General features: G+C 48.2%; 2 protein-coding genes and 1 long non-coding RNA gene across 6 annotated transcripts in view; 1 reads left to right on the top strand and 2 right to left on the bottom strand.

The window, feature by feature from the left end:
- Nucleotides 1-2,515, bottom strand: part of LOC115544932 (uncharacterized) — a 29,175-nt gene extending 26,660 nt beyond the window's left edge. The window contains exon 1 of the long non-coding RNA XR_003977038.1: nucleotides 2,402-2,515. This is a non-coding gene — a long non-coding RNA (uncharacterized LOC115544932). The remainder of the gene's footprint in view (nucleotides 1-2,401) is intronic.
- Nucleotides 1,901-12,595, top strand: calcoco1a (calcium binding and coiled-coil domain 1a). 4 transcript variants are annotated; one of them, XM_030357609.1, is made up of 15 exons: nucleotides 1,901-1,940; nucleotides 3,317-3,480; nucleotides 3,592-3,694; nucleotides 4,610-4,812; nucleotides 4,995-5,207; nucleotides 5,420-5,568; nucleotides 5,678-5,747; nucleotides 5,868-6,023; nucleotides 7,265-7,519; nucleotides 8,028-8,153; nucleotides 8,776-8,871; nucleotides 9,156-9,243; nucleotides 9,407-9,663; nucleotides 9,919-10,010; nucleotides 10,471-12,595. In XM_030357609.1, the coding sequence occupies exons 1-15, from the start codon at nucleotides 1,916-1,918 to the stop codon at nucleotides 10,496-10,498; spliced, it is 2,025 nt and encodes a 674-aa protein (XP_030213469.1). In that variant the 5' UTR covers nucleotides 1,901-1,915; the 3' UTR covers nucleotides 10,499-12,595. The 4 variants fall into 4 exon arrangements, with proteins under 4 accessions (XP_030213469.1, XP_030213470.1, XP_030213468.1 ...); XM_030357610.1 differs by lacking the exon at nucleotides 1,901-1,940 and adding an exon at nucleotides 2,068-2,257; XM_030357608.1 differs by lacking the exon at nucleotides 1,901-1,940 and adding an exon at nucleotides 2,649-3,139 and having other exon boundaries at nucleotides 8,031-8,153; nucleotides 10,471-12,593.
- Nucleotides 12,596-18,679: 6,084 nt separating this feature from the next.
- Nucleotides 18,680-25,141, bottom strand: rarga (retinoic acid receptor gamma a). The gene is made up of 7 exons (XM_030362235.1): nucleotides 24,969-25,141; nucleotides 23,976-24,117; nucleotides 22,566-22,729; nucleotides 21,094-21,270; nucleotides 20,607-20,811; nucleotides 19,920-20,078; nucleotides 18,680-19,175 (listed from the first exon to the last, which is right to left on the bottom strand). The coding sequence occupies exons 1-7, from the start codon at nucleotides 25,083-25,085 to the stop codon at nucleotides 18,787-18,789; spliced, it is 1,353 nt and encodes a 450-aa protein (XP_030218095.1). The 5' UTR covers nucleotides 25,086-25,141; the 3' UTR covers nucleotides 18,680-18,786.
- Between the last annotated feature and the right edge of the window lie 514 nt (nucleotides 25,142-25,655).

The raw sequence follows: 25,655 nt of genomic DNA, 5'->3' as shown, positions 1-25,655 counted from the left end.
ATTTCCTGCAGGGCTGGAGCCACAGGTTGATGCGTATGCGTCCTTTGTGACCCCCTTTGATATATAAGAGACTCTAAGGTATAGCTTACTTGAAAATGTTAGGCAGTAGGGGTGTTCACTAGACATAAATAAGAAGCAAACTCAGGAGATCGAATGACCTCTCACAAATATTTATTTTTGAGAGGGCATACAAGTCTTTGGGCCATGGATCCAGATCTGTTCCGGAGCATTTCAGCTCCTCGGGCAACAGCGCAGGGTTGCCAGGTCCTGCAAAAAATGTCCTGCCCATATACCGTTCAAAATCCAGCCAAAATGCCCTAGAAGCAGCCCAAATTAAAATGGGAAAAATTGTTGTTGTTGTTTTAGCAGCGAAATGCATTGTGTGCGTGTGCGTGTGCGTGTGTGTGTGTGTGTGTGTGTATGTGTGTCCACTGCACAACCCCGACCATACTCTGGTGTTTAATAGTTCTGACTGTGTTTTCATAAAGATTAAACAATACATATTACACCACAACTGTTTCTGCGGTGAGTTTTGAAAGTAGCCAAGAAAACCGTGACCCGCGCGTTTGAGGTTTACACCCGCGACTCCGTTTTTAAAACAACCCGTGAAGCTTGCAACCCTGCATCCCCGTCACCTTCCCCGTACTGGCAGCGATGGGAAGTTTCCAAATAATTATAATTTATGTATTGTATATAACCAGGAATTTATGCAGGCTATTTTATAAAAATAACCTCGTTGTTTGTGCCTTCTTCCGTCGCCTCCACAGAGCTACGCGCGGATCCTGTAGATAGGCCTATAACACGCTATTTTATGTTGAAACGCGACGTAATCCAGTGTTCACGAAAACGTAAACTGTCAACGAATGCTTTTGGCGACTGGGTTGCCCAGATACACAAAGTGAGATAAATATTAAATTATTATAATTATAATTAATGTATCATCGCTGGGGGCCACACTGGGGGCCACGTGGCCCCCAGTGTGGCCCCCAGTGTGGCCCCCAGTGTGGCTCTCCAGTGTGGCCCCCAGCGTGGCCTTCAGTGTGGCTCTCCATTGTGGCCCCCAGTGTGCCCCCCAGTGTGGCCCCCAGTGTGGCTCTCCAGTGTGGCCCCCAGCGTGGCCTTAAGTGTGGCTCTCCAGTGTGGCCCCCAGTGTGGCCCCCAGTGTGGCTCTCCAGTGTGGCCCCCAGCGTGACTTTCAGTGTGGCTCTCCAGTGTGGCCCCCAGTGTGGCCCATTCAGAGCTCTGGTCCTGATGATTGTTGAGAGGCAATGTGTCCTGTATTCTCCCATAAGGTTTGTGCTCATTCCAATGTTTGTGCCATAGCGATGTTCTAATTCTACGTGATGGGTTGTTATATGTATCGAAGGATAACCTAAAAAACATTCATGGTTACTCTTCACACTTTCGTTAGCTGGTCATGTTTATTTGGTATATGTACAAAATGTGCGTTTGCCTTGATTAGTCAATGGGTATTCAAGATGATGTACTGCCATCTGGTGTCCAGCCCCATCTTTTTATTGTTCTTTGGTTTTATGTAGGCTCTGTTTATTTACAACCCAGCGGAGAACTATGGTGCCTCGACGTGCCAAATCTTTAAAGTAATGGATGGATGGAGAGAGAAGTGTTTATAATAGGCACATGCATTAACCAAAGTAGCCATATTATATTTGTAACCATGCATTTTTATATTATTATATTATTAGTAGTATTATATGACATTACTAGTGAAAATGCACAAAAGATCTACAGCGATGAATTAATTCACGTTTAATTTGTACAAATAGATAGACTTGTTAACTGGAGGGAACACATTGTTGGCAGTCAAAAGATGCTTCCATGCCGAACAGTTATTTTTGCAATATTTTAGCCCACCGCTGGAGTCTTTGTTTTGTTGGGGACTTACCAACACACATCCATGGCGCAGCGCGCTCCCCAAACCGGTGAGAAATACAACGGTGGTCAACCATTCCGTTTGACGTGAATCCTGGAATTCTCTTTTGTCTATGGGTACTGTAGTTTATTAATAGATTTTCATGCTAGCGTGCCAGACTTTAAAACTACAAATCCCAACTATGTGGTTGTCTGTGGGCCGTCATGCTTGTTCGTTGCTTTGTTTTTGTTATTGTTTTATGCTGTAACGCTCGAACCAAACACAGAGAAGAGAAGACAGCAGCTGGTATTTGGTTTCCATGTGGTTTTTGCGACACATATCTCCATATCCGTCTGAATATTACGTTTAACTAAAGGCGAGGAAAAGGTAAGAGGTTCATTCGAAGTGTCCTAGAAAATAACTGCGCAGTTGACGTCTCCAATTAACATAGCACGACTTAACAGCTCATTATCTGCACTGTATCCAGTGACACATTTTGCACACACATCGTGTTTGTGGATTTGTACTTACACACTCGGTTCTACTGTTACTTGTTGTAGTCACGCATAGCACATGTCCTCCGCTATTAGCGTTCTCCGGGCCCTAGGTGTCGGTGTAATGGGAGCTCTCTGGACCACGTTGTAAAAAATGCGTTTGTGAAGTGTCTTTAGGTTGCATGTGCATTCTACGGACACTTCACAATCGATTTTTACTCTTGTCTTATAAATCTATGTTTTCAAGTTTGGAGACACGTGATTAGTGCTTTCAAACCCACAGTTTTCCATTAAGGATGATCAATTCTCTGCTCAATAAAAAACATTTAATTGTATAATCGTTTGTGGTGTAGGCCTACACGACAAAACATTGCTTTGTACAAGTGTCACCTCTAACGTTAGATAGTTTTTTATTGAATAACGTTTTATTTTACTAAAGTAAATTGATAAGAATATGCTCAATAAAGCCTCTGACGCATATATTTATTAGCCAATCTATTATATTGGTAATCCTTAATGACATTTACATTATCCATGCGTCCGTCCATCCATCCACCCAGCTCTCTAGCCCTCACGCGTTCTATCTATCTACTAGTCTGTCAACTCTGTAACTACTGTTGGAAAGGATGTGTTAAAATGAAATGACGTGCACAACCTACAGTACCCACCGGTGGAGAAGACTGAAATAAGGCTGGTGACGGTCATGTTATGTCGAGGTGTCGTGTGTCATGTTGGCCCGAGACCTCCCTGCTGCCATTGAGGTTTGGAACACATGGTGTGCTAAGTCAGAGTATCTCCTTACTTTGAGTAAACATTCACCGGGTGTTCTCTCTCTCTCCATTCCCCAGTGCTCACCTATCACCTATTTGTTTTTTACTCTTTTAAACTACCTCAGTGGATGTGTTTACATTTCGCAATTTATTTATTTTTCATCCCATATCGTCTCCAACAGGTATAACTGTGCCTCCTTGCTTTCGTGTTGCCATGGAAACGGCTTGGCTGGTGGAGTTTCAAAACGTGGGGTGCAGTTACTTTCCACAGAGCAGAGTGGATTGCCACTACACTCTGAGCTCTAAGCTTCCATGGGCGAGCAATGACTGGATCGGCCTCTTCAAGGTAATACTGTTGTCTTTGACCACTTCATTCACTCAAAGGGTAATATCGCACGGTGATTAAGTGTGTGTGTGTGTGTGTGTGTGTGTGTGTGTGTGTGGGCGGGTTCCTCAGGTGGGGTGGTCGTCGGTCAGGGACTACCACACATTCGTCTGGTCCTCAGTCCCCGCTGACAACCAGGAGGGCAGAGATGTCAACTGCTGTGTGCAGTTCCAGGGTACTAACTTCCTTGCTTTGTAATTGTATTTTATATCCCATAGCCGGTCGTAATCGCTACTATTGCTCTGGCCAAGTCAAATAAAACCTTCCGTGCGCTGGATTGATCTTTTCGTAAATTGAATTACTCTTGTGAGGAGCAGGCTTGCGGCTGGTGTGTAGCGTCCAGGAAACTTTATTGTTAGTGATAGATATGTCACGCAGAGTGTTCCCCACCGGGGAGCCCAGAGGAAAATAAAACAATATACGGCTTTAGGGAAAAAAAAAAACAAGTGTTTCCTGTTTCTCTTTTCCTGTCTTGCAGAGATTTTAAGCCCATCACCAACATGGCTTGAATTAATTACCATTTGAGAGCAGGGGTTGAGTTAGGGCACATTGGAGGCAGTAGCTCAGAGCCGGACTGAGATCACATACGACACGCTGGTACCGGTGCCCTGTGTCACCACTGACTGGGTGCTGCCGAATAAGGGTTGGGTGGTCCCCAGCTGGTGTCACACGGACCTCTGTCACACTGATTTATCATTTGCTAAAATGCGTCCCCATTGCCCTGCTTTAGCGGGGAGGTTAGCGACTGGTAACCAGTGTTAAAGAACAAACCCTGATGGTTTCCTGTTCCCCAGCGATGTGGAAGCAAAGCGAAACTACCAGTGCTGTCGCATGGGCTTGTTTCAGGGAGTTAGGATATGCCTCATAACCTTTTAATATGAGCTCAAATCTCCTACCGTTATTTCCTCCAATCTCTTTTCATTGACAGAAATGCCGGTTGAATCTGGATCGGTGAAAGCAAACAATCCATACTTGCTTATTTCTCCTTTTACTTTACATAAAATAGCATTTGCACATGCATTTGCATTTGCCCTTTCATATGCAAACAATTGGGTTTTATGAATTTGATTTTCCTTCCCGATATCCCCAGCCTCCTACCTCCCGAGGCCCAGCTCGGAGGAGTACCAGTTTGTGTACGTGGACAGTAAGGGGGAGGTGTGCTCACGCAGCCCTGCCTTCACGTTCGGCGCCCCTGAACCCCTGGAGGAGCTGGTGACTCTGGAGGAGGGGGGCCCCGGGGAGGAGGGGTCCACTGACATGCTGCTGGTGGTCCCCAGGGCTGAGCTGCTGCAGGTGGGCACACGTTAAGAGCACAAGAGATCTAAGAGCACGTCATGTGGCTCCTTTCAGTTTAGTGGGATGAACAAGCATTTGTAAAATGAAAAAAAAAATGTTTTTGGCGTGCTAAAAAATACCGTGTGGATTCGATGCTCCACTCGCTGATCACGTGCTCTCATGATCGCCGTGTCTGTCAGAGTCGGCTCCAGGCGTGTCTGCAGGAGCGTGCCGAGCTTCTGCAGGCCCAAGAGGGGCTGGTCAGGAAGCAGGAGCGGGAGGAGGAGCGCTACGCCCGGGCCAGGGTGGCCTGGGAGACGGAGCGCCGGGAGCTGAAGAGGACCATGGCCCGGCTGCAGGATGAGCTGCACAGGAGCCAGGACAGCGTGGTGGAGATGGAACTGAGACAAAAGGTAGGAAGGGGAGGGGAAGTGACTCCCTTCCCTTCTGCCGCGCTCTGCATACTTGCCAACTTCACAAATATGATTTATTACTTTGGAAACTAAAACTTTAAAATAAGAATAGCCTAGATAAGCGTTCTCTTTAAAGTCACATCCTGTACGTTCACATTAACCAAATCACACAATATATATATGTCTATTGTGAAATGCCTTTTCTTTGCAAGGAGGAACAAGCTCTGGGGGATTATCTAGTGGAGCAGCAAGGTGCCTTATTGGCCCTGAAGGAGGCAGGCGAGCTGCGAATCAGAGAGCTGGAGGAAGACATTAAGACCCTAGCACAGAGGGCTGCAGACAGAGAGACCGAGCTGGACAGGTGAGAGCGATCATCGTGCTGTTGGCCGGTTTTCCCTCGACTTCTGCCTTGATTGAGTAATGTTCTTGGTTTGGCCTAAGAGCGATACTTTATCTATCTGTGTGTACAGGTTCAAGGAGAGAACCAAGAGGTCAGCAACACAGAAAAAAGAAGAAGATACTGAGAAAAAAGACTTGCAGGTATTGAACGTTCTTATCTTTCACTACAAAGCCAATGCTTTTCCTGGCTCTACACACATGAGGGTCAATGTCACTTATTTTTCAAAAATATGATGGAGACTTTTTTCCATTTGATCCCAGACCAAGTTGGAGCACACCGAGGCTGAGCTCCGGACGCTGGCCAAGGAGTTCCAGGTCCTGAGGAGTTCCCTGGCCCAGAGGGACACCAGCGTGCTGCAGCTGCAGAACACCATCAGCACCCTCACCCACAAGCTCACCACGGCCCACCGTAAAGAGGTCAGACATGGGACCCAGCCAGTAGTGAGAGGAGACCGACAACGAGTGGTAGATATCGACCCATAGGCCACGTTTATGCATAGCAGGGTATTTAGGGAAACAAATATTTCCCCTCCTCCGTTTTCAAAAATAACATTGTGCACACAACATCGTTTTCAAAAAAGTTGTCATTTACATCAGCCCGCATAAATGCGCCGTCGAGCGCCATTATAACTACGCCAAACCTATGGGCGGCAGTGTAGGGAGAAGGATAAAGCCATGCAAGCCAATCAGAGTCCTCTGAATCAACATCAACGAATAACACAAGCGACTTCCTGTTCCTTTCAAAACAACAGTTAAATTCATTTTGCACAATTTACCGGCTCTCGTTTTGAAGAATAATCACAGCGCCATTCGTTTCAATGGGATCCGCGACGGTCTATAATTTCAACATAAATTGTAGATATTTATAATTTGAAATTCGTCCCAGTCTTTATACAACACATACTAATAGGGTCTATAGCATACGACCGCGTTTTCTGATTACAGTTTAATGTAACAGTAAGCTGACAACATCGCTAATTAACACCGCAACTGCAACTAAACGGAGATAACCATGGCAATCGGTCAAACAAATGTTATTTTTGCGATGATTCTGCGCGTGCATCCGCCGTGTTGATAAACATATAATCCCCCTATATTGCGTGAGGTTCGTTTGTGTGGACAGACAGCGGGCGCACACATGACGTTAAGCATTTTCTGGTGCGTAATGTGACGCTTGAGAGCCTAAAACCCAGTTTCTCCCAGTTGACACGACAACACATAACCGGCGTTATCAGAAATCACCACTTTGGCCGGAGTTTATAGAAATAATCGTTTTCTGTGATTAAAAACTGGGTTTTCGTGTAAATGAGAGGCCAAACCGCGTGGAAATATCTGCGTTTTCCCTTCGTGTAAACGGGGCCATAGTTACATTGTCTCTGCATTAAAGATCCCATATCATACTTTTTAGGGTTAATAATTGCATTTTTGGGGTACTACTAGAATATGGTTGCATGCTTGTATGTTAGGATACCCCTTATTTCTTATTCAGCGTCCTACAAACGCATCTGATTTGTATCATGTCCCATTAAGGCCACCCTGACGGATTGTTCCAACGCTTTAGTCGGTCATCTGCAAATTCCCCCCCCCCTAAGAAGTGGTCATGTGTACACTTTCATGGTGTGTAAGTTGTGTGGCCACCGCCCTCTCCTCCCCCTCAGACGGAGAGCGAGGCGGCGCTGAAGGACATGCGCGGCCTGCGCGAGCGTCTGAGCGCCAGCGAGCGCACCGTCGACGGCCTGAAGGCGGACCTGAGCGCCACAGTGACCAAGAGGGACCACGGGCAGGCGGAGGTCCACCAGGCCCGGCTGCAGGCCGCCCAGCTCACACTGCAGCTGGCCGACTCCAGCCTGGCCTTCAGGGAGGCCCGGGCCCACTGGGCCCAGGAGCAGCAGCACCTGCAGCACACGGCCGAGGTACGCATGTGGTTGTTGTGCGTATGTTGTGTTGCTGTACAGCCTAAAGGTGTGTTGTTGTACAGCCCTACGTTCTGCTGCTGTACGGCCTTATGTTTTGACATGGCACTTCATCCTGCTTTGAGGATGAAGAAGTGGAACACCTTGCTTATCATCTGTGCATGAAGACACCATGTATTATAAAGAGTATGATTTGACTTAGTCGCGTGACCCCTCTGACTGATATATCACACACACACACACACACACACACACACACACACACACACACACACACACACACACACACACACACACACACACACACACACACACACACACACACACACACACACACACTCACCGTGCGATATTACCCTTTGAGTGAATGTAGTGGTCGAAGGCAACAGTATTACCTTGAAGAGGCCGATCCAGTCATTGCTCGCCCATGGAAGCTTAGAGCTCAGAGTGTAGTGGCAATCCACTCTGCTCTGTGGAAAGTAACTGCACGCCCCCCCCCCCATGGTAGAAGGATTGTGAGCGCCTGGAGAAGGTCAACGTGGAGTTCCAGAGGACGGAGGAGCAGCTCCAGGAGGAGAGGATGGAGAGGGAGAAGGTGGAGGTGGAGCTGGGCAGAGAGAAGGACTGCAACAGGGTAGGAACCTGGTCCCAAGAACGCATCACATGTTAAAGGGGGGATGTCATGGTTTTACCTCTGCTAAGATAGAAAAATCAACGTTTGAGCGGTGGGGGCGTACTCTGGCCCACCGAGGACGCCCCTCGATAAGTGTTGGAAACAGCTTGTCTCTGCTCAAACGTGTGATGTCAGACGGAGGTGGGCGGTGCTGATGTGCAGAAGTCAGTGAGAGAATAACAAAGGGGTATTTCTAACATACAGGCATGGAACCCTATTCTAGTAGTACCCCCAAATTCAATTATTAACCCTAAAAAAGCACGATTTGGGATCTTTATGGAACGTCTCATGTGAAGTAGGTTTGACACAATATCCAGACTTTCATATGGAGGATACAAAATATCGCAATAAGCAATGTTGCTGCTGATAGTCGTTTAAGTGGCTCCCTTTATCCCTGAAGTTATCCTCAGACACAACGGGGACACACTGCAGTCGCTAATTCAGGGTTATGCAACCTTGAGATGCAGATGGGGACAGAATTTTCTATAAATTAAATAAGTACAACGCGCAGGCATTTCTATCCTGTATGTGAATGTTATTTAAAAGCTTCCCATTAAAAGATGCCAACGGTTAACGTTTGCAGGTTCAGCTGAGTGAGGCCCGCAGAGAGCTCCAGGAGCTGAAGGCCAGCGTGAGGGTGGCTCAGAAGGAGAAGGAGCAGCTGCTGGCGGAGAAGAAGGTCAGAAACGCCTCTCAGAAGCTGGGGGCAGGGGGTTAGGGGTCCACCTGGACCCCATTTTACCAAGGGATTCATGGGATTCATGGGCGGCATGTGGCTCAGGAGGTGGAGCAGCTTGGCTGGTAACTGGAAGGTTGCTAGTTCAAGCCCCGGTAAAGTGCTTTGAGTGGCCACTGGTAAGGCAAATGTATAAATGCAGTCCATTTACCGTTTGGAAAGCAGCGTAGTGACAAAGATAGCGTGTGTGATGGGATGGGTCATCTTATTGATGTTCCCCCGTCCAGGACCTGAGGGAGTACATCCGCATGGTGGAACAGAAGATGGGTCTGATGCTGGACCCCAGCTTCAGCACGGCCTCCGTGACCCCTGCAGGTGAACGAAGCCACAGGTCGACACACGACCGCACACAACTCATGATTCTACCACACTGCACGATGACACGCCAACAGGGCCCAGACAAGATGGGACCTTAAGGCACCACCATCCCCCCCCCCCCCCCCACTGAGTCCCCCCCCCCCACTGTCCTTGTGTCCAGGGCGGCCGTACAGCCCCCTCTCCGACTCTGAGGAGGAGAGCCCCGAGGCGCAGCCGCCCCCGCCGGCCCCCCCCTCCCCGGGCCCGCTGGCCCACTACAGCCTGTGTGAGCAGGGCCAGCTGGACCCCCTGCTGCCCGCCACGCCCCCCCCCTCCCTGAGGGAGCTGGCCCGGGGCACGGTGGTCATCAGCCAGCCCGCGCCTCTGTCCGCACCCCGGCAGGCCAGCACCGACGCCATGGCCCACAGCTCCGAGTCGGTAAGACATTGTCGGGGGGGGGGGGGGGGGGGGGGGGGCGGTCCTCGCTGAGCGGTTTATATATGACGCTGAAAACGAGTTTTATGCTCTCTCCGATTGCCCCGGACGCTAGTCACGCAGTGGCCGTGGATCATTTGCTGCATGCATTATCTGTGAAGGGCAATTAGGCCTCTGCTAGTTATGACAGGGTAATGGCCGCCGCGCAGATATATGTCTAAGTGTGCCTGCGTGCGTGCGTCCGTCCTCTGCCCTCAGGAGGAGGGCTCTGAGGTGGCTCCGTGCGCCAGCCAGAGCACTGCGGAGGAGACGGCGCCGCTGCTGCCCGAGCACACGGACGCCATCTTCAGGTAACAGAAACCCGTCGCTACCTAATGCAGGGTTCGGTAACGCACGCAGGAGAGACGCACGCGGCCCCCGCCGCCGGGTTATTTATGGGGGCAGAGTGAGCACGGCTAAGAGATGGAAGTTTTGAATATGTGGTCGTAAATGAAAGTTGGGTCGGGGTGAGGCGGGGGGGGGGGTGGTGAGGCGGGGTGGGGGGGGGGCGGGGGGGAGACTGAGTGGGACAAAGACGGGCGGGGGTGCGGGCGGGCTGCAGGATGGGGGGACAAGGGGACAGACGAGCCGACAGCAAGCCATAGCTGTGATTTACCCCCCGGGCCGTACCACAGTCACGGGCCAATTTTCAGCGTCATTAAAGAGCTCACTCCCCACATTCATGCCACCCTTTTCATCCTCGCCTCTTTCTACCAGAAAGCACCTTTCTTTTCACTGTTAAAACAACTGGATTTATGTCCCTTTCTGCAGTGATCTGGCCCACACCTCCCTGTGGTAACGCGCGGACTCCCGGCGGCTTGGCGCTGCTTCAACAGCCAGATCTCCAGACTTATGTGGACTTATTTTTATCTTTACAAACACTAGCAGGCACAAAACAGCCAGATATTGCCGTTCACAACCGTTATTATTCTTATAAACCCGTATGAACAAATGTGCCCCGTGTTCATTGTAGGCCTTCTGAACTCTCCGGCGCCCTCCGTAGGGCTTCTGGTGTTCCTGCTTTAGCGGTTTTTCGGGACATAATCTTTTATGGCGGTTAAGCAAACACTACAACGTTCACAACCGAAACAGCTTGATACGCAGTGGGGGCGCCGAAGAATGGGTTTCACGTTTTGAGAAGTTCACACACACACACACACACACACACACACACACCCGCGCACGCTCGTATCATGACTACACCGAGGGCTTTACGGCTGGTGTTCTGTTGTTTTTTTATGACGGCTGTGATTAGGAGTCATGGCTGCCACTGTAATTATCATGTTCTGTGCGGCCCGCTGCCTCCTTAGAAAACACTGCTGAAAGTCAACATTAAATTCTCCAAAGCAGATGTGAACCATGTCAGAGACACCGGCCTTTAGCCAGGCAGGATTAGGCATTTAAACATGAAGGGTCGGCCTCTACGTTATCCTCCCCCCTTTTTAATGAAAAATAAGCACTTTCATTCTTAATATATACACCGTTGATTGTAGTTATGCGGATGCATTCTGAGACATTAGGGCCAAAGAGAGCGAGGCAGTAGGTGACAACGCAGTGAAGAATATTTGCGATATAATAGATTGTATGGATGGATGTTACTAAGATTAGGTGATTAGTGCTACCTTCTGCCTTATCTTCTCTTATTGATAATATAAACTATAAACTGCTTGTATTAGTTGATGGTTCAGAAGTCTATCTAACAAAGGGTTGAAAATAGAGGATCGTTCTTTACTGTTTGGTTAGTAGATCCTCTTCAGTTTGTTATATGCAAGGAATCTATCCTCGCCACAACAATGCAACGGTGACCTCCATTTGAGTTTCCTTCAAAAAAAAATTAAGGAATAAATACTTAATAGATAATGAAATTAGGAGTTGAGGTTCAAATATACCTAGCATTTTGCAATATATCTCTTGATAACCAATGTTGCTTACCACTTGATCAGTGCTTATTAACTCATAAGTTATATTGCAATGACATTATATTCACATTTAGCTTAAAACAAGTTGTAGGTTTTCACAACATTTGACCAATGACTTGTTTTTATTTGTGTGGATAAGAAATAATTGCTTGACAATTTTAATAATCATTTTAATTTGTATTTGCTGTATTTGCACCCTGTTTTTATATAGAAGTTGAGAGGAATGGCTGATATATGCCTTTTTCAGATGTGTCTTTTTTGTCTTCATAATAATCTCCTTTATATGTGTGTTTTGGTTTGTTGACTCAAATAATTAATCTCGTGTGTGCTTTTCTGCATTCTGTTTGTATATCGGATTCTAGGTTCAGTATTTTAATATATTGATTCCATTACTTAAGAACTAATGCCAGCTTTAATTATAAAGTATATGCTTTTTAACACAAAATGCAGCCACCCGTTCTGATGTAATTTAGATGTTATCGCCTCAACAGACCATCCTAATGGAAAAGTTAGAAAGAACAATAATTCTCCATGGGCGGATTGTTTGGACCCTCAAAAAATTCTAACATCTTTGAGCAAAAGTTATTGCTGCTTTGAAAAAGTTACGGTGCAGGTTTAAAGAATAATTACAACCTTCCCCCCTTTCGTTACAAGATATGTGGTTTAACATATGTACACGCCAAGTAGCAAGGTGGTGAGAATCCTGGTATATACCCGATTCATTTTATTTTGATTGTTGGTCCTTGTGCAGGCTGTTATCTGAGGAAAGTTCTCCGATAACGGGCCTCTTTCTGTTACAGTTAGGTGCTGCTCACCCGGGTTATCTGATCGCAATAAAGCAGAAGCAGCAGTGTGTGTGTGGTTTGTTTTGGAGTTTTGCTCGTGAAGGTTGTTATCCTACATGTTAAACATGTGTATTCTTATAGTAAAAAACGGATTGGGGTGTGGCTCTATAATAAAGACGGTTTACGTATCCATTGTGTCGTGTTATGTGTTTTTCCTTTGGCGTAAGATCACAGTAATATTCTAATTCCCACATGACATTTCACTGGCTGTTAACATCATGGCCTATTCCACGGGGATCATTACCTACTTCGGTTGCACCCCCTCCTCACCTTTGGCCTACTCGCGTCCCCCCTCCAGCACTAACCTGTTTCACTCTCCTCGCTGCCCCTCCAACCACGCGTCCTCCATCTTCAGTCTGTAGTGACAATAGCTAATTATAAAATCAATGATGCCAGGCTGCCTAGTTTACAGCCCCCTCTAAAACCTTAACTGGGAAATCAGTGGGGGATTGATGCCTCCGTCACTCTTTATCTCTTTTAATTAGAAATGTTCAAGATATGAAGAAGGCCAGAGGCCACGCCACATGTATAGTTTTTATTTTTTAATTACGCAGGGCTGCCCCTAGCGCATCACACTTGCCCCCCAGCCCTCTCCTTCTACCTGTTCCTCGTCTGGTCCTCCCTCCATCCCTGGTCATTGTCCTCCGTTCTGCTGCGGCCACACCCCTCCGTCCCGCCTCAGACAGCTCCTCTCCCTCCTCCACCCATTACCCCTTCTTAAGATCACCCCCACGCACGCTCCACTCCTCAGAGATGGACCAGAGATTTATGATCTTTGCACCTCAAAATATTTCTCACCTTCAACTCAACCTTCACACGCTTGCTCTTCGTCTCTTCACCAAACCCCGGATTCACGGGAAAACGTAGAAATAGGGCAGTTCCTCGTTGTGGCCATGCGTAGAGTTATGATCTATGCCTTATATATTGATGTATTACCCCCATCTCGCCGTCCCCGTAGCTGGGGTAATAAATGCATGGAGATGTCTGTATCTCACTAGGCTTTGGGTTGGGTAACATGGCTTCCTCACAGAACTTCATTTTCCTGTCATATTAAACCCAAAGCACCGCCATTCCCTTTCCCCCTCTCCTCACATATACCAGCCCCTGCAGGGAGCTGCGGTTTGGCCCATTCCCTATTACCATCTTTATCTCTTCTGGATGCCTGCATTGAATGAAGCACCATTATACCACCACACCGCCCGTTCTCGCAGCAAAGCTCTGCACACGTCGTGCGGACCCATATCTCGATGTGAATATTCAAATCAGTGCAAGGAAGCCGGAAAACTAAAGGCTGACCTTCATGGATACTTTACTGTTGATGTGAATAATAGATGTCTTGTGTTGGATGTATAGTATTTGACTGATGAGTTTTAAACCTCATCTGCTTGAAGAAGTAAACGGGAGGAAACTTGATAATTTATTTCTCGATTCCATCTTTTTCCCCCCCGAGTTCACATGGCACAGACATTTCCAAGTGAATCCACATGAATGAGTTAATTAGGCTTCAGTGGTGTGGAAGGAGAACTATATGGGGATGCTGCTTCTTTAAATCCACCCAGAGCCAGTGGTTCCCATGGTAACGCACAGAGCTCGGTATATGAGGCCGTTTCATCCGTTCCTTGTAAAACCTTGGATAATGTATGGACTATATTTTAATCCCAGTCTTGGTTTATTGATTTTCCTTTAACGATAGGCTTGTTAATTATGGCAATCATATAATTGATAGAGCCTTATCTCTGTTTATCACTCTCTTCTGATGCTCCCTATCTATAAATCCAAAGCAGAGACACATGATATATAGGTGTGGTGTTCACTGGAGGAGAGCCTCGGTCAACCGCGTCCCACTTAGGATTTTATTTTTTCAGAACTGATTATAAATATTTTTGTTAATTACATTTTTTAACAAGAGCAACCGATTCTAATTAATATTCTCACTAGCAATAATCTTTATTGATTACATTTGACATTATCTAAAATCAAAAGTGTTGCATATCCAACATTATAAGTGCGTGATTATTAAGAGGGCCAATGTTCCTTAAATAAACATGGAACAGAAATATATTATTTTTCACCAACGACCCAGTAGAGAGAAGCTACTCAGACTTGTTGCTAGGTGTTACAAGAGGAACAACTCCCTTAATTAAACAGTTATTTCTGTAACCTGCACTATTGCAATCACTGGGTCTACAAATCTTAGGGAAGAGACCTTTATCTGATGTCCTTGTTCAGCAGGGGGCCGTGATTTAGTAGGGGCTGCACCCACGGCCCACCGTGCCCTAACCAACACAGGGGCTGCAGTCTGCTGCAGCGTCCGCAGGCCGGGTATTCACTGGGCAACAGTGCCCCCTAAAGGCCACCCTGCACCGGGAGGGCCATTACAACTAGATCCGCGGGAATACGCGCTGGCTGAACGTGTTAGTCAGGATTTTTAATTCACGTATACAATACAACGTTTTAGTCGTATAACCTGGTGTGAAAAAAATAATACTAATAATATTGTTGTAAAATAAATAAAGAATGTCAAGTAATCTCACAAAAGTAATTTATTGTGCCTCTTGCTATTTATATGGCTTTTTCTTTGTATGACAAGAGTTGACATAAACAGAGGACAACAGCTTTGCCACGTTAACAAAAGAAAGATACGGTGAAATCACCCCCATTCTTAACATTTCGTTTTCATTGTCAAAATGAAGGCCTGGGAGAGAGACTAAAATGATGAGGTCGTCTCACAGACACAACCCGTGACAGCACCATTCCGACGACTGAAAACATCCGGAACCAACGCAAGCACACGCACGCACGCACGCACGCGCACACACACACACACACAGATGTACACTGAAACACACACACACACATTCACAGAGATGTACACATACACACACACAAACACACACACACACACGCACACACACACACACACACACACACACACACACACACACACACACACACACACACACACACACACACACACTCACACACACACACACACACACACACTTTCTAACAAGACACTGTGCATATTCAGACGATGACATAAGCACTCAGTGGCTGTAGAAAGAACTTAATTGATATTGCTTCAGAGTCGGACTCCCGCACATCCGCTACACTTGGCACGCAAGAGGTCCTACACAGACCTTTTGGCAACAAAGAAGAATAGAAGATATACACGTAAAAACACTGTGCCCCCCTAAATGACTGAAGCACTGTCTGACGAGACCAGGTTGGGGCTGATAGGAGTGTTATTGGTGGAGGAGGGTGAGAAGGCAGTTTACTGCAGCTACAGCGTGCAGCTACAGCTACAGGTCTACAGCTACCGGCCTACAGCTACAGCTAGAGCCCCCGGCTACAGCCACAGTCTACAGCTACAGCCTACAACTACAGCCTACAGCTACAGGCCCCGGCTACAGCTACAGGTCTACAGCTACAGGTCTACAGCTGCAGGTCTACAGCCACAGTCTACAGCTACAGCCTACAACTACAGCCTACAGCTACAGGCCCCGGCTACAGCTACAGGCCTACAGCTTACAGCTACAGCTACAGCCACAGTCTACAGCTACAGCCTACAACTACAGCCTACAGCTACAGGTCTACAGCTACAGCTACAGGCCTACAGCTTACAGCCACAGTCTACAGCTACAGCCTCAAACTACAGCCTACAGCTACAGGTCAGGGCTACAACTGCAGCCCATGGCCACAGCCCCCCCACAACAGCTACGACCCTCGGCAACGGTCCCCCGGCGACAGCCCCGGGCAGACTGCCATGTGGGCTTGTTATTCAGGCTTGTCAACCTCTACGTACACAAAGGGGTGGCAGAGCTGATCAAACAGAGACAAGACAACACACACACACACATAAATATTGCCTGTTCCTAGCGTGGCCAGAGAGCCGCTAGGGTTTGGTCCTGACCGGAGAGCCCTGAGTCTGAGTTTTCTTTCCAATGTTGTCCTCCGCAAGGATTCCTGTGTTCTGGCTGCATACGACCTCTTTCTATTCTCGTCGGTGCATAATTAGGAGCATTAACGTCAACTAGGAAAAGGGTTTGCTGTGGTGCACCGCGTTCTGGCGTGTCGGATCATGTGTAGGTGTGTATTTATCTGTTCTGACATCATGGGGGGGTACTCTGGGTTTGATTGTAACTAATGTGTTCAGTTGTCAGATAACAGGCCTAATGGCCGTTTGCTGACGGACTGACTGTAAATCTTTGGGGGCTTGGTAGACGAGGCGCCCCACTGCCGTGACATGATCTGAAAAGTGCTACATATACGGCCAAGTATAAATCTAGCAGGCACTCAACACCAGGTCGCCACATCTGTTACGGCTGGAGGGACAGTGAAAGGTGTGTGTGTGTGTGTGTGTGTGCGTGTGTGTGTGTGTGTGTGTGTGTGTGTGTGTGTGTGTGTGTGTGTGTGTGTGTGTGTGTGTGTGTGTGTGTGTGTGTGTGTGTGTGTGTGTGTTTGTGTCTGTGTGTTTGTGTGCGTGTGTGCATTCACGCACACATGTTTTTTAGTGCCTAATCGTGTCTGTGTATACATGTATGTCTGTCTGTGTGTGTGTGTGTGTGTGTGTGTGTGTGTGTGTGTGTGTGTGTGTGTGTGTGTGTGTGTGTGTCGGTGTGTGTGTCGGTGTGTGTACGTTTGTGTGTGGGTGTGTGTGTGAGAGTGTGCACAATCATTTTAGTGCCTGGTTGTGTGTACACAAGTATGTCTGTGTGTGTGTGTGTGTGTGTGTTTATGTTTCTGTGTAAATGCATTTTAGTGCCTGCTTTTGTCTTTTGTCTGCGTGTCTTAGTATGTGTGTAACATTTAGCCTGCATGTGTGTGTGTTTGTGTGTGTGTGTGTGTGTGTGTCTGTGTGTGTGTGTGTGTGTGTGTGTGTGTGTGTGTGTGTGTGTGTGTGTGTGTGTGTGTGTGTGTGTGTGTGTGTGTGTGTGTGTGTGTGTGTGTCTGTGTGTGTGTGTGTCTGTGTGTGTGTGTGTATGTGTGCCTCAACATTTAACTGCAGTATCGGCACTGAGGATCAGTTCAGCGTGGCTGGGGTCCCTGCCAGCAGTCCAACTCGTCGAGGCGTCCGTTCCTAGCTTTGGCACAAAGTTACGATTCCTAAACTGACAGCAAATGTTTGTCGCAACAAGAGCAAAATAGAATAATGCCAGTTCCCTGATAACACCAACTGGTTGATTCACTGTAACACATTATAGTCTACTGAGCAGATTATCATTGACATGTACAGGAAGTGCCCAAAATAAGACCCCAGCTAAGCATTGGTAAAGACCCAGCCAACTCCCATCAATATCTTCTCAGGAAAGCTCCTTAAAAACAATACCACTAACAACAAAAAGAAACTTATCTAAGGAATTCATATAAAACCAGATTAACAATAAAGACAACCATATAATGGGATATAGATATGTATGGGCTTATTCATAAAATGCAAAAAATTAAAAGACAAAAGAAGCACATCTGAAAACAATATTTAAAGCAAAACTAAAAAAAAAAGCTAACAAGAGATAAGCATATTCGGTTTGGTTTCGCCCGGTATAAAAGTGTGCTATTTGCAACCCATTAAAAATCAACGGTTCACTTCTGCTGTTGAGTTTGGCCATTCCTGCACTGAGATACACAAAGTAGAGTACAAAACGAGGCATGAAAACGTTCTCCCAAAAAGAGTGTTTGTTTTTTTTTGCTTTCTGTGGGTGGGCCGCCGTCGACGAGCCAGGAGTTCAGACAGGCGTCTCTTCTCTTTGTTCTCATGTTTTTTATTGCATCCTGGGCGTGCCACTTATCATGGAGCTCGCGGCCTGAGTTAAATCACAAGGAGGAGGATGATCCGCTGTGTTCTGATGTGTAGGACACACTGATGTGCAGCATCGGGGTGGGGGGGGGGGGGGGGGGGGGGTACAAGGGAGAGGGGGCAGGTTTGTAAAAGGCCAGCATTTCTTGGGGCATGAACGAGAGGTGTGTGTGTGTGTGTGTGTGTGTGTGTGTGTGTGTGTGTGTGTGTGTGTGTGTGTGTGTGTGTGCGTGTGTGCGTGTGTGTGTGTGTGTGTGTGTGTATGTGTGTATGTGTGTATGTGTGCATGTGACTGTGCATAAGTGACTGTGTGGCTCTGTGTGTGTGTGTGTGTGTGTGTGTGTGTGTGTGTGTGTGTGTGTGTGTGTGTGTGTGTGTGTGTGCGTATGTTTGATTGTGTTTGTTTTTGATTGATTGTGTGTGTGTGTGTGTGTGTGTGTGTGTGTGTGTGTGTGTGTACGTGTACGTGTACATTTCAATGCATGTGTGCGTGCGTGAGTCTGTGTACAGGAGGCTCCCGGTCGGCTCACTGGGCCCGTCCCAGGCGGGCCCCAGAGTTGCGGTCCCCGTCCATGTGGTCCAGGGCTCCCCAGGCCTCGCCCTCACTGTCTGACGCCCTGTCCTGTTCCTCGTCATACTCCTCCTCCTCCTCCTCCTCCTCCTCCTCATCCTCCTCCTCCAGGGAGGGCTGGATGCCGTGGCCCGCCGCCCAGCCGTCGTCCGCGTCCTCCACCTCCTGCTTCATGACGGGGACGGCCGGGGGCGGGGGCGGCGGCGGCGGGGGCGGCGGCGGCGGCGTGCTGTCGTTGCGCTCCGTCTGGTCCTCGAAGGCCTCCGGGTTCTCCAGCATCTCCCGGATCAGCGGGGGCATGGGCCCGGGGATCTCCATCTTCAGGGTGATGGCTCTCTCCGCCCCTGCACACACACACACACACACCATGGGCGCACACACGTGTTAAAAAGAAACAGAAGCAACTCGGTTTATGCCACCAAGATGATCGATTTCTCGTTTGGATTTATTTTTGTTTTTCCTCAGAGAGTTATCGTTTCGTTTGATTGATATCATTTTTTTCAGGGTTCAACCGTTTATGTGTTCAAGATGCGCGCCAGCCTGAACACACACACACACACACAGACACACGCACACAATGACGCACACACATGCACACACACACAACACAAACACACACACAGACACACACACCAAACACACACACACACACACACACTATGACACTCACATGCACACACACACACACACACACACACACACACACACACACACACACACACACACACACACACACACACACACACACACACAGACATGTACAGAGGAGGACCTTGAGCATAGAACGTCTTATGCGGGCTATCCATTGTGATTATAATGATAGTGGGATGCCTACTTGGTTTCCTCTTGGTAAAATCAATCAAATAGGCAAGGCTAGCCTACATATAAGTTGCATAATTCAACGCATTACATGGATATAGTGTATTCCTAGCCCTTCTATCTATTAGACAAGCTTGATGTATTTAATCAGATTGAATTACTGTTAGGATGTTAGCACTGGTCTAGAACTAGCTGAGGATTCTCCTGTAGGGATCTGAGGAGGACCTCCAGGCCTCCAGGCGTCGAGGACAGTGAGAGGTACTACTGACCCTTGGTGCTGATGCCCCGGAGGTCGGTGATCTTCATCAGCATGCGGGGGAACATGTGAGGCTTGTTGGGGCGCCGGCGCCGGGCGTAGATCTTCAAGGCCTCCAGCAGAGGCTCCTGAAGTTTGTCCACCTTCTGGGGCTCCTCCAGGTCCATGCGGTCTGAACCGGGGAAGGGACGCTTTACATTCAGATCCAGATTCAGATGCACTTACTTTTTTATTACTGTATGAGTACGCAAGAGTTAAATGTGAAGGCTTGGTTCCTCCACAGCCATATAGAGTAGCAGCATCTTGGGGCATGAAAGAGAGGTGTGCGTGTGCGTACGTGCGTGCGTGTGTGTGTGTGTGTGTGTTTGTGTGTTTGTGTGTTTGTGTTAACACACACATGATGCACAATACATTGGTGTGGCATGATGGGTGTTATTGGTGTTTCAAATGAGCCAAGTTAAGATTTAATACTTTTTCCATGTGGTAAATTGTATTTAGTTTGTAGAAAAGGGATCAGGTGACCTGCTCCGGGATGTCTACAGATAAACCTTGGGTCATTGGGGATTGAACCCTGTACCTTTTGGCTGGGAGCCGAACACCCTAGCAATTAACATACGCTGCACTTTCAATATCAACATTTTTAAAAAAAAAACAATATCCTTTTGGGGAGTGAAAAAATGACAGAATGTGCCTGCAGTACCGCCACAGATGAGACAGATGGCGCTGAGGAGGCCGGTCTCCGTGTCGTCCATCTCCAGGGGAAGCAGCTGGCCAGCGAAGGCGAACACCAGGTCTGTGAGCGGGCCGAAGCCGGCGTTGTGCATCTGAGTGCGGTTTAGAGTCAGGCCGTCCGAGAAGGTCATGGTGTCCAGCTCCGGAGTATAGCGCGTGCAGATCCTCAGCATCTGAAGGAAAACCAAAAAAATGTTTTATTAGATTATCGTTAGTTTATTACCAAAAGTCAAGTGACCGAAATGCAAAAAAAGCAGCCAAGTAGGCAGTATTTTCGAGCAGCGTCAACCATTACCTCGTCGAATGAACTATCCCTACTAAGTTGCAATGCCTACTTTTCACCAGCAGGGGTCAGTATTCCCTCATCAGAGGCTGCCCTTAAATTATTCCAATAGATTATCGTGTGTGTTTAGAAGATGGGGATGGAGGGGGTGAGAACAGAGTGCGGCTCCTACCAATATGTCCAGGCAGGCTGATTTCAGCAGGGTGATCTGGTCCGCGATAGTGAGGGTGGTGAATCCAGGGAGGCGTTTGGCAAACTCCACGATCTTGATGATGCATTTGGTAGAGAGCTCGCTGAACTTGTCCCACAGGCCGAGGTCCAGCTGGACACGGGTGTCCGAGCTGGAGTTCTGTACCACACACACACACACACACACACACACACACAAACACACACACACACACACACACGCAAACACAGAGACACACACACACACACACACACACACACACACACACACACACACACACACACACACACACACACACACACACACACACACACACACACACACACACACACACACACACACACACACATTAAGCATGTTATAACAGGGGGAGTTGTGCAGCCATGTGTGCATGGAGGGGTGCAACACATTTACATAGTACATCAATCAGAGAAAAAGTCCATTTACATTCTGCATCCATCATGCAGGGGCCACACAGATGGCCTAATGGGAAAGTGAATTAGTGAGGCACACCGCAGAGTTGGGAAAGCTACGGTGAATTTACGCCTTTGCATGAAACCTCGGAGGCTGGTGATGTCAGCATACCGCAGCGTTGTCACACAACAGCACAAGAAGGCCACCGAGACACGGAGAGCGGTTTTGTCAGTGTTTCAGTGATGTGTGTGCGCGTGCATGCGCGCGGGATGCATGGGATGTGTTAAGGTTTAAGGTTAGGTTAAGGACTTTCAGTGGTGAGTTGGAGCTCAAGAGAGGCAGAGTGAGGGGTTGGAGCTTACAGTGGTGTGGCGTTAGGGTCTAGGCTCAGAGTCAGGGTTAGGGTTAGAGTGGTTAGGGTTAGAGGAGTCTCTGTTTCAGAAATGTGACAATGCTTGGGTGGAGTTGCAAAGGGGTTTCCTGTTTTGTTACGGAGATTTTCGTCCAAGCTCGGAGAGAAGCTCATTCGAGAATGACGATTAAAAAAAGCGTATTCAACAGTGGCTACAGTACGGATTTGATTTTAAACCTATGCCTCTTCGGACAGAGCGTTTGGGCCTGTTATACCGATGCTAAACCGGCAAAGTTTAGTTTGTGTGTGCTCTTGGGATGCCGATTCTTAATTCGACTTCCAATAGGTTCAGCTGTGGCAGCACTAGGGTAGCAGTGCTGAGAGAGTTTTGCATTCAGTGCATATCGTCTTGAGGCTTTCCCTTTCAGCATTAGTACATTGTCTTCTTGGAAAGAGAGAAGCGACACACAGGAAACCTAAGAGTTTCTTTAGTCCCTTCCAATCGATGGTGAGCAATATCACGGTTTCCCCATATGACAGGAAGGAACAACGATTGGTTGGAAAATATTTCAGCACAAGAAAGAGAAACGCCCGTTCACAGATTTGGGTTTGCCTGCTATCAGACTTTAGAAGTGGATCAAAAGTGTGATGGGTGAGACCACGGTCGGCGTGAGGGGGGGTGACGTACGGTGGTGTATTTGCCCAGCTGGCCCAGAGAGGGGAAGGTCTCCTGGTGGGCTTTGCTGACTTTGTTGACCAGCTCCTCCATCTCTCCACTCAGCTCGTAGCTCTCCGGAAGAACCACCTCCTCCTTCACCTCCTTCTTCTTCTTGTTCCTGTCATTACGCACCGCTGAGAGGGAGAGAGAGAGAGAGAGAGAGAGAGAGAGAGAGAGAGAGAGAGAGAGAGAGAGAGAGAGAGAGAGAGAGAGAGAGAGAGAGAGAGAGAGAAGTTAGAAGAAGATTGACTTAGAATAAGATATTTTCCCCGTCTGTTGATTAAGAATTAATAGCACTTTTTTTGTGCTAGGGGTAACGCATACACCTACACACACACACACACACACACACACACACACACACACACACACACACACACACACACACACACACACAACCCACACAGAGGAATGGTCAGGTTCCTGTTTTCTATCACTAATCACATGTCCAATCATCTCCTCCTTCTCGCTCCTCCATAGACCGCCAGCGCCCTGGGACAAATCAGAGCTTTGACATTATCACTCCACTTCCTCTGGCTGCGCCGTGACACCGGCACTCTGCCCCTTATCACACACTCTCTTCCTCGTCCTTCCCTCCGTCGTACACTTGACCACCACACATACCCCCCCCCCGCCCCCGCCCCCGCCCCCGCGCCCCCTGCCCCTCCGGCCTCTCCTCCTCACCCCCCAATCCCCCCCCTCGTAACCTCCTCCTCCTCCCATTCTTTCCTTCCTTGCAGGATATCCAGTAATAGCAGCGGCACAATGTGATCCCGGCCTTAACACACATCCCACACTAACATTACACCTACATGGATGTCCAGCGGGGCTCTCTGAGAACCAGGCCCCCCACACTGAGCAGCAGCCCTTTATAAACAGCGGGGGGCCGTGGAGGAGCATGTAGGGACAGTGGCGTGGGGATGGGTGGGCTTCTTTGATGAGGGGGCTGTGCAATAATTGATTCAAAAGATTCCCCTCCCTTAATAGCGCAACCCAAGCCTCCATCGATGAAACCAGAGATCTGGTTTTGCCAGAGGAGACGCGGGGCGTGAGGTTGAGTGGTTTAGCAGGAAGTCAGAGTCACTTCATTAAGTGATTAGTCATAAGAGTGACACGGTGCCCCGCCTCACCCAAGATCACCACCCTGCTAAGCTCCTCCTCCACCACGCTTATGTCCGCTGAACGTCCTCTGAAACACTCCAGTAAACTGTTTCTGATGGGGTCATGACTCAACACGACAATAAATGAAAAAACGTGGTGTTTCCTACGAAACTACAGAGTAGACGTCAGTTATACACGCACAAACTGCTATGAGCAGTTTGTGCGTGAACAACAGAGTGCCATGCGGTGGTGTTCCAGGCTTGAACAGGTTGAACTCACCTTCTTTGGACATGCCGACCTCGAAGCACTTCTGCAGCCGGCAGTACTGGCAGCGGTTGCGTGTCACCTTGTTGATCTGGCAGTTCTTGTCCCGGTGGCAGGTGTACACCATGTTCTTCTGGATACTGCGCCGGAAGAAACCCTGGAGGAGAGAGGGCAGGGAGGATGAGTACAGGGAGAGAGGGCGGGCGAGAGAGAGAGAGGGAGAGAGGGAGAGAGAGAGAGAGAGAGAGAGAGAGAGAGAGAGAGAGAGAGAGAGAGAGAGAGAGAGAGAGAGAGAGAGAGAGAGAGAGAGCAGGTATACATTTGATTCATTGTAAGAAATCTCTGAACGACACATTTTGACATTGATATGTTTTGAATTCCATCTCCTCTGGTTTCAACTCTCTCCACTCAAAAGGCCACTTTGCGTTGTCTGGCCGTGTGTCAAACAGAGGATCACGAAACCATCTTTGTTGGTTTGATGATCCTATGCTCCAATGTAATAATAGTTTCCCTCTCTGCCTCCACCAGCCCTGCCTCCTGACCTACTTCACAGAAGCCACTAGATCAGTGGATTAGCCACACGCCACCCACTCCCCTGCTGCCCAATCTGTCCTGATCCACGTGATTCCGGAATAGGCCCACTGTTTATGGGAGGACAGAATATTCCCACTAAGAAAAACTACAACAGAAATACTAACTAATAATCACAAAGTCATTAAAACGGTATTTTATCAATTAAACATCTTGTTCTAGTGACCCCCCCACGCTAAGTCTATCCTGTTCTGTAGTAAGTGACAGAAGGAGATGGGTAATCTATGAGTCGTCTGTATCCACCTGGCTCCCTGATAGGTGGTCGAGAACTCATGTTTGCGTCAATGTGTAATACTAACTTATTCCAGCAGGGGGATATGGTGGACGCCGGGCTTACACTTTATACTTTGCTACACCAGAAAAGCGCGGCATCAATGCAGTCCATTTAATTCTGATTCTGGGGACGGCAACGCTCACCTTGCAGCCCTCACAGGAGCTGACTCCGTAGTGGTACCCCGAGGACTTGTCCTGGCACACGAAGCAGGGCTTGTAGACGCGGGGCGGGGGGGGCGGAGACGGGGAACTGGGCACCATCTCCTCTGAGCTGGTGCTCTGGGTCTCCACCGCTGTGGACCGGAAGAAACACAACAAATTCATCTCAAAGTCTTTCGGCCAATGACACAATGCACCTTTCAGGAAATGTCAACTTGTCAGCGCGGGCCTTGTCATTGCATCAGGCCGCGATGTGGCAGCTGACGGAAGCTGTCTCTCTGGGTTTGTCTTGATGTGCACGGCCCACAGGACATGTGGCGCAACGTCATATTTGGTGGATGAACACGATGCCCGTAGGCGGCCTTGTGATATTTGATCCGATACAGAAGATAGAGAGAGGGGGAGAGGTGGAGCGATGATACACACACACACACACACACACACACTAGTTGTTGTCTCCAGCTTCCTATCTTCACCTCAGGGGGCGGTGTTGGCGTCAGCGTTTTGTTATGAGGCAGAGGAGGGCGGGAGGAAGGGGTGATTGATGGACGAGAGACAAAATAACAGAAAGGGCTTTTGTTGTTGTTGTTGTTGTTGTTTTCTAGGGAATGATGTGGATGAGTGGTGGGTTGACAGCTTCCCTTCTAGGCAGCCTGGGAGAGTTGAGGGTAT

Source organism: Gadus morhua, chromosome 1 (genome assembly GCF_902167405.1).
Source record: "Gadus morhua chromosome 1, gadMor3.0, whole genome shotgun sequence".
In the NCBI taxonomy this organism is placed as follows: domain Eukaryota; kingdom Metazoa; phylum Chordata; class Actinopteri; order Gadiformes; family Gadidae; genus Gadus; species Gadus morhua.
This window is presented reverse-complemented; position numbering and strand designations above follow the sequence as displayed.